At 31.5% G+C, this 8,053-nt stretch overlaps 2 protein-coding genes across 3 annotated transcripts; one reads left to right on the top strand and one right to left on the bottom strand.

Moving 5' to 3' along the window:
• The first annotated feature begins 27 nt into the window (after nt 1-27).
• On the top strand, nt 28-2,378 carry LOC127072886 (26S proteasome regulatory subunit 7). The gene is made up of 6 exons (XM_051013722.1): nt 28-230; nt 325-362; nt 556-1,038; nt 1,120-1,284; nt 1,368-1,534; nt 1,615-2,378. Exons 1-6 carry the CDS (start codon nt 158-160, stop codon nt 1,991-1,993), a joined length of 1,305 nt encoding a protein of 434 aa, XP_050869679.1. The 5' UTR covers nt 28-157; the 3' UTR covers nt 1,994-2,378.
• On the bottom strand, nt 2,167-4,936 carry LOC127072883 (cytochrome P450 302a1, mitochondrial). Of its 2 annotated transcripts, XM_051013718.1 has the most exons (8): nt 4,126-4,934; nt 3,818-4,058; nt 3,563-3,738; nt 3,275-3,479; nt 3,046-3,196; nt 2,702-2,950; nt 2,404-2,634; nt 2,167-2,315 (listed from the first exon to the last, which is right to left on the bottom strand). In XM_051013718.1, exons 1-8 carry the CDS (start codon nt 4,316-4,318, stop codon nt 2,199-2,201), a joined length of 1,563 nt encoding a protein of 520 aa, XP_050869675.1. In that variant the 5' UTR covers nt 4,319-4,934; the 3' UTR covers nt 2,167-2,198. The 2 variants fall into 2 exon arrangements, with proteins under 2 accessions (XP_050869675.1, XP_050869674.1); XM_051013717.1 differs by having other exon boundaries at nt 3,046-3,479; nt 4,126-4,936.
• Between the last annotated feature and the right edge of the window lie 3,117 nt (nt 4,937-8,053).

The following is an 8,053-nucleotide window of genomic DNA, read 5'->3' as shown; positions in this document are numbered from 1 at the left end:
TATTATTAGTGTTCGTATAACGACTACCAATTTTTGCTTGTAATCTGTCGGAGCTATAACCTAAAACTTGATCAGCGTCAACTTATCATTGCATTATTATTGTGTGTTAAAGTTTTTATATAATCGAAACAAGTTATTTCAGTAAATATATAAAAAAATGCCGGACCATTTAGGAGAAGATATGCGCAAAGTAAAAACGGAGGATGAAAAAGAAGAGAAGGAAATTAAGTGTAAGTTGAAGAGAAATTGTTTTTTTTTTTTTTTTTTTTTTTAAGTTATTACTTTTCTTCTGTATTTTTTATATCTTCAATTCTTTGATTTCAGCTCTTGATGAGGCTGATATCGCATTGCTGAAAACATACGTGAGTTATAATTTGGAGAAAATATATTTTCTCTTTTATTATGTTATTTGTCAAGAACAATGCTCCTTAGATTTTTTGTTCAGTTATATCATTAGCTCTTTGTTATTATCATACATTTATCAAAATTTTTCCAATTCGATCGATTTAACATTTCTGTAATTGAACCGGTATGACAATTCTATGTTTTACATAGGGTCAAGGTCAATATACGAAGAGTATAAAGGCGGTTGAAGAAGATATACAAACTATAATTAAACGTGTAAACGAATTGACAGGAATTAAAGAATCAGACACAGGTTTAGCACCTCCAGCTCTTTGGGATTTAGCGGCGGACAAACAAACTCTTCAAAATGAACAACCTTTACAAGTCGCTCGTTGTACCAAAATTATTAATGCTGACTCTGATGATCCAAAGTATATTATAAATGTGAAACAATTTGCTAAGTTTGTAGTCGACTTGGCAGATACAGTAGCACCAACGGATATAGAAGAAGGCATGAGAGTTGGAGTAGATCGTAATAAGTATCAAATTCATATCCCATTACCACCTAAGATAGATCCAACTGTTACCATGATGCAAGTAGAGGAAAAGCCAGATGTAACGTATAGCGATGTAGGTGGTTGTAAAGAACAAATAGAGAAGTTGAGAGAAGTGGTAGAAACACCCTTACTTCATGTTAGTATGTAAATTTAATTAACAATATGTACTTTGCTAAAGTGTTACGTTTACGTTGTTCTAATATTCATTTATTTACAGCCAGAAAAGTTTGTCAACTTGGGTATTGAACCTCCCAAAGGTGTGTTATTGTTTGGACCACCTGGAACTGGTAAAACATTATGCGCAAGAGCAGTGGCCAATAGAACAGATGCTTGTTTTATACGTGTTATTGGTTCAGAATTAGTTCAAAAATATGTCGGAGAAGTATGTAATTATTTAAAAGATGTACTATAATAGAATGTAATTAATTATGTCAGTAATACGATTATCTTTACTCCGGATTCCAGGGTGCAAGAATGGTAAGAGAGTTGTTTGAAATGGCACGTAGTAAAAAAGCTTGTTTAATATTTTTTGATGAAATTGATGCCATTGGTGGCGCTCGTTTTGACGATGGAGCTGGTGGTGACAATGAAGTACAAAGGACGATGTTAGAATTGATTAATCAGTTGGATGGGTAAGACTTTATCTTAAGTATATCGTATAGAAAGCTAATGATTTTCATAATATATAATTGATACAATATATTCATTTTAGCTTTGATCCTCGAGGTAATATCAAAGTTTTAATGGCAACTAATCGACCAGATACGTTAGATCCCGCATTAATGCGGCCAGGACGTTTGGATAGGAAAGTTGAGTTTGGTTTACCGGATCTTGAGGGTCGAACACATATTTTTAAAATTCACGCGCGTTCAATGAGCGTCGAAAGGGATATCAGATTTGAGTTACTTGCTCGTTTATGCCCTAACAGCACAGGAGCTGAAATACGTTCAGTATGTACAGAAGCTGGAATGTTCGCAATTCGTGCACGTCGCAAAGTAGCAACAGAAAAAGATTTTCTCGAAGCTGTGAACAAAGTTATTAAGTCCTATGCTAAATTCTCCGCTACTCCTAAATATATGACTTATAATTAAGTTCATTTATTAGAATGAAGTACATAGGAATTTCTTGAAAAAGGTACTGGATAATAAAATAATATAATATTGAATAAGGTGTGATCAATAATCTTGAATAACACAATAAATGCTGTATAAACTCGAGCTTTTTATAAAAATAAAAAAATTAGGAAATAGGTTCTTTTTACAATCTTAATTTCTATTAGAATGAAATATATAAAATTCATTGCTGTTTGTATTTTGTAAAATTGAGCTTGATAGGACCATCTGGTTTATTAATTAACAAAGACTTACAACCAAGATTTTCACCATACCAAGTGAATTCCAATTCTCGACACATCTGCATAAAAAAAAATGTTTTTTTAATCGAATATAAAATATAAAATAAAAATTTGGAATTGAATTTACAGAGACTATTGATAACATACTCGTATTAATAAAGTTAGCATGCTTTGTTCAGCAAAACGTCTTGCGATGCAAGATCGTGGTCCATGACCAAAGGGTAATACTAAATATGGATTAACAGATTTTACAATATTAAAATCTTTACTTTCGGTGTCTATATTTTTCCGTAACCATCTTTCTGGTATAAACGAATATGGATCATCGAAATACTCGGGACGTCGGCACGTTACTTGATTCTGCGTTACAACTACAGTCTAAACATACAAACATTATGGACATAATTATAAATAATATAGAGAAATTTAATAATTAAATACTTACACCTTTAGGCACGTGGTAGCCACTAAGAACAATATCAGTTTGCAAAATACGTCCTATTCCAATTGATACTGGATTCAATCTAAATGTTTCTTTTAGTACAGCCTTCGCATAATAAGCTTTGTGCAAAATATTTGTTTCTATGGCTTCATTACTATCGGGTAATAACGTTAAACATTCTGATCTTAATTTTTCTTGGCACTTAGGATTCTTTCCAAGGTGATACAAAACAAAAGCCATAGTATAAGTTGTCTAAGTAAGTCGTAGAAATGTTTTTGCAATTAAAAAATTATTGTTTGATGATGATGTAATTTTTTATTTGTTGGTATTTATATAAAGATACTTACAGTATCGATACCCGCGAGCAACATATCGCAAGCCATACCAACTATATCTTTTTTGTTTAAAGCAGGATTACTCAAGTATGCATCAAGAAATGAGTTTTTCTGAGGAATTGTTTTGTCCTGCATTTTCTGAGTTACCATTTCTATTGCAATACTATAAGAAAAAAGAAGTATAAGAAAAAAGGAAATAAAATAATATTTAAAAAAAATGTACAGAAATTGTATAGCATACTTTTCCATATACTTTTGTGCTTTGCACATTTTTTTATAAAGAAACGTGTCGAAAAATCGCCACAACCTAGGTCCATTGTCTAGTTTTAAAATAGCACTATTAGTTGTAAATGCTGCATCAATGAGTTTCGAACTTCTGGAATCTTTCTGTCTTTCTTCCTTTGAAAAGCTATTCATTCTTACATCAAAGGCCGTGAAACATGTTACTAGAATTATTTTGTATATTACAGAGAATACAAAAATGTTCAAAGATAAATATTATAAGAATAAAAGTGTATAGAATAGTTACATTCAAGAAAGAGACGCGAAAGTAATGGTAAGAAATCATCAAATTTTTCTTCAGTACAAAGAGGGAGAAATTCTTTAATAACATGATCTGTGTCTTGCAGATAACTAACAACATGATTCGGTTTGTTAAGAACCTTTTGAAACTCCTTACGTAATCTCCACCATTCAAGTCCATTTCTAAAATATACATATAATATTAAATATACTTTTGTAAATATTAATTGCTAAGATTTATAGAAGAAACTTTATTTATTACGTCGGTAAGAGACCTCCTGTATTATATATATCGCTTCTATCCTTTCTATATTTCAAAAGAGCTAAATGACTTCTGCGTTCAGGATATAGACCTGTTTCTGCTTTAAAAATTTCTGCGATATCTTCAGGACGATAAACTAATACAATTTGTACACCTGGCACTATTTCTTCTCGTATCAATGGACCATAATGTTTTAACTTTTTAACTCCGCTTTCGTAAAGTCTTGTAAATGAATATTCACCTATCAAGTAGATATAATGTAGCATAATATTTACTTTATCAGCTATGACATAATTCATTAAGTTTACCAATTAAAGGAATGTATTTATACAATGTCCCAATTAAAGGCAAAGATATTGGTCCTGGAATATCTTGAAAGGAATGTAAGACCGTTTTATTCATTGTAGAAAAATTTACCGAGTAATTATTGGTAAATAATTGCAGGCATAATCTTTTTGACAGCAGTGAGATAACTTGAAACTTTCTCATTTGAGAAAACATATTTATATGTATTTTGTGCCAAGAAACAAGTTTCAGGTTATATTATATAAAAAATATTATCCTATAAAATTCAAATATTATAATCAATCTTTTATAAATATCAAACGTATAACAACTAATGTAAATGGATTCTTAATAACAGTTGCAATCTAAAAAAATGACATACGATTAGATCGTATTATTATAATACTTGCGAACAAAGCACATTAATTAACGAACGTTTTTTCGCGCCACTGCAAGTTTTGATTTTAAACACGCACGCGTAGGTTAACCGGCTTACATATGTCACTTTGAAGATCTTCGTCGATCGATTCTTTCGGTTAGCTGATGTTTTTCAATGTAATTTATTCTCGATGTTAGATATCTCGTAAATTTTAATGTGTTTACCAGTCTGCCGTATAAATTGATGTTACCGAACGATAATACTACTTTGTCCTCTGACATGGTTTCATATAAAATTGTAAAAACGAACACACGTGTTCTACAGAAGTTATATATTAACATAACGTTATACTTTAAAGAAACAAAATTTGATAAAATCTTTCAGAGAGGAAAAACTATGTTTAAACGAGATACAATAGATAAAGGATAAACAAAACTGAAAAGTAAAATCGAACGCGAACGATACAAAAAAGAAAAAAGAACAAAGTACGAACAAAAAGAAAGGATATTATTATTTCGGTGGCTCATACGTAATATATATATATATATATATATATATATATATATATTCGATATTGTAAAGCTCGAAATGTATCTTCGCTCGTGAAAGGCAATGGGAAGAAAGTCAAGGGAAATAATCTACTTGGCTTGAATGTTATAATCGCCTTTTTCTCTTTCGCCATGGTGAAGTGAACATAACACTCGGAGAAAATAACGGATAGAGAATATCGATACGAATAGTAAGCACGATCATTCGAACAAGTTAGACGATCAATTCAATTCATCTATTCGATTTACAAAGTGGTCCCTGCCTATTTCGAATTGACGATCGTTCGTTGTTGTTTAATCGACAATTCCAACAAAGGAATATCCGAAGGTGTAAGTACGCCTATTTTGTCGTATTCAACGGAAGAAACATCGTAGGTTGTTAGTGTGTTTTTTCACCATTAATTTTCCATCGGACATCGTAGACTTTGACGTGCAAGAGATTTGCTTCTTACGTGGTTATCGTAATATTTTTGTTTTTCAACAAGATTTTGGCGCGAAAATTGAAAGCATCGCTCATCCTTTCGGTATGCGGAAGAAATCGAAGAAATCGCTGACGTTATTCCTGGTAAGTTTAACGATTCTCGCTAAGTCTATTGAAAGCTATGAAAAGAATCGTGAAAAGGAAAAATAATAATTATTAAAAAAAAAAAAAAAAACTCGCGAGACTGGATGATCGATACAAAGAATCGAATAACAAGACGACGTGCGAGTCTGCATGTGAATAAAAGCTTATTAAAAATGTGACACGTGATCATTCGTGGATCTCGAGGATACTCGCGGGATAATATGAAAAAAGGAAAAAAATTCGAACAAAATAAAAAAGAAAAAAAAAGGAAAAAAAAAGAAATTAGAAAGTATCGGATTAGTATGTTGTTACTAATATAAGAAAGATATCTTCGCTCGTTTGCTAAATACGTTGCGTTTATCGGTTTCTTTTAATCGATGAGAAGCTTCAAATCGAATCGAATTTTGACTTTCTGCCGAAAAACGTATCGATCCAAATTTCTCTCGTAGTTATACGCTTGTAAAAGTGAAAGCGTTCTGTTGTGAACGCTTCTAACGAAAGAGAAAATACACGTTGTTATTGTTGCTGTTGTATGTGCGTCTTTATACGCATATACACATATGCACATATAATTGTGTACGTCAGATATGTTCAACGAGTCGAAAGGAGCCGCCTTGCGCTACTTTATCGCTTTTGTCCTGTGGCTGATCTAAGAAACATCTTTGCTACTTCCGGTGACACAGCTAGTCGACCTTTCTTCGAGGAGCTTAGAGATTGGACGTTCTTAAGAATCGGGCACGTTCCCACGCACCTTACGTTTCTTTCTCTCTCTTTCTTCTCATATATTAAAGTTACATTCACACCGAATTTATCTACGAAACGTATTGGACCACCATTTCGTATTTGTATTTGAACCGCCATCTTGTACCTACCATTTTCAATTTTGAAGGTAACGTCACACATTCAACTCGAGAGATTTAATAAAAATTTCTAATACGTCGTTTCATGAAAATTACGATAAATTTTTGTTAAGATATCTCTTACAATTGATTCATTTTCTACAATCTATCAAAGTGTCGATACTTATATTATATATAGTTTTGTGAAAATTATGATAAAATTTTATTTTAAATATCTGGCATATTTGAAATTTCTCTTACGATTAATTCAGTTTTTATATTCCATGGTAACTCGGAGAGAAAACTCAGCAATGTGTCTGTTAGTTCTTTGTATGTATACTTATACTAATATTATATTATTATATACCTATTATTATTATATATATATATAATAAACACTATATATATTATAATTTATATATAATAATGTATATAAAGTATAATATAAAATATATTGTGTTACATTATATCATAATTTATATCTATTTTTTATCACGTATATTTTATAATGTTTTGTTCAGAATATACCATCGATCAAACGTCATTGTTATGAATAGATCCTTAAATTGTATTCATAACACGAGAAGAAAAGATATCACGGCTGACACAAGTGTATACTTTGTTACGGTAGACACACGATGTTTCGTAGATTATACGAATCAACGTAACGCCATCACACTCCTTTTCTTTTGCAATGATCCGAGAACGAGGCAAACGAGAATCTCGTTAAAACGAAGGATCTTTGAAATAAAACGCTTATATAAATAATATTATAATATATGTGAGATAATATGATATAAGAGAGATTCAAAACAGCGCGTGCATGCTTTCCAAACGATTTCGAACTTCGTGGGCGATTTCCTTCTTTTAATGCAAATTAGTGAAGGGGGAAGTCTTTAAAAACTCTTTTATGTAGAGCAAGAGAATAGGATCTAGCATGTAACTGTAAATAAAGATATGTACGCAAGTAGTATAAAAAAGTATACAAAAAAAAAAAGAAAAGAAAAGAAAAAACTATTCCGTTCTATAAGCAACATGGCGAAATTCGTAAAGTCGAACGATGAGTCAATACTTTGAAATTTTTCAAAATTCGTAGGCTTCGTAATATTTCTGGATCGATAATACTTTTTATAGAAAAATCGATTCTAAAGATTTACCGTTTCATGATCGTTAAATCTAACGGATAATTATTTCTTACTGAAGATAAATAGATAGTTAGCTAGCTACATCGACTCGAGATGAAATCGTTATAATTATGCGAGTTTCGAGGCTGCGATCGGTGCACGGTCACGATCAGCGATCACGTACCGCGTGATCGAGGATTATGCGTAAAGGAGGTGATCTCCTTGCTAAAGCACGTGGGTAGAAATCGAACGTGATATATCGTTACTTACTAATGTATGTATATATAACCATGACGCGTGATTATTTGTCTGCATAGAAGAAAACAAAAGACTACAGAAAGATCGTAATTTAAATTACGCGCCACGTGACTTTATCTTGAATCCTATTGATGGATCATTTCAGCGGGAAATTTAAATTTCAAGATTTATTTTTCTTTTTTTCTCGTATCAAATATATTCTTAATTTTTGAATAATTTTATCGTAAGAATACACCGA

Source organism: Vespula vulgaris, chromosome 2, assembly GCF_905475345.1.
Source record: "Vespula vulgaris chromosome 2, iyVesVulg1.1, whole genome shotgun sequence".
Classification (NCBI taxonomy): Eukaryota; Metazoa; Arthropoda; class Insecta; order Hymenoptera; family Vespidae; genus Vespula; species Vespula vulgaris.
This window is presented reverse-complemented; position numbering and strand designations above follow the sequence as displayed.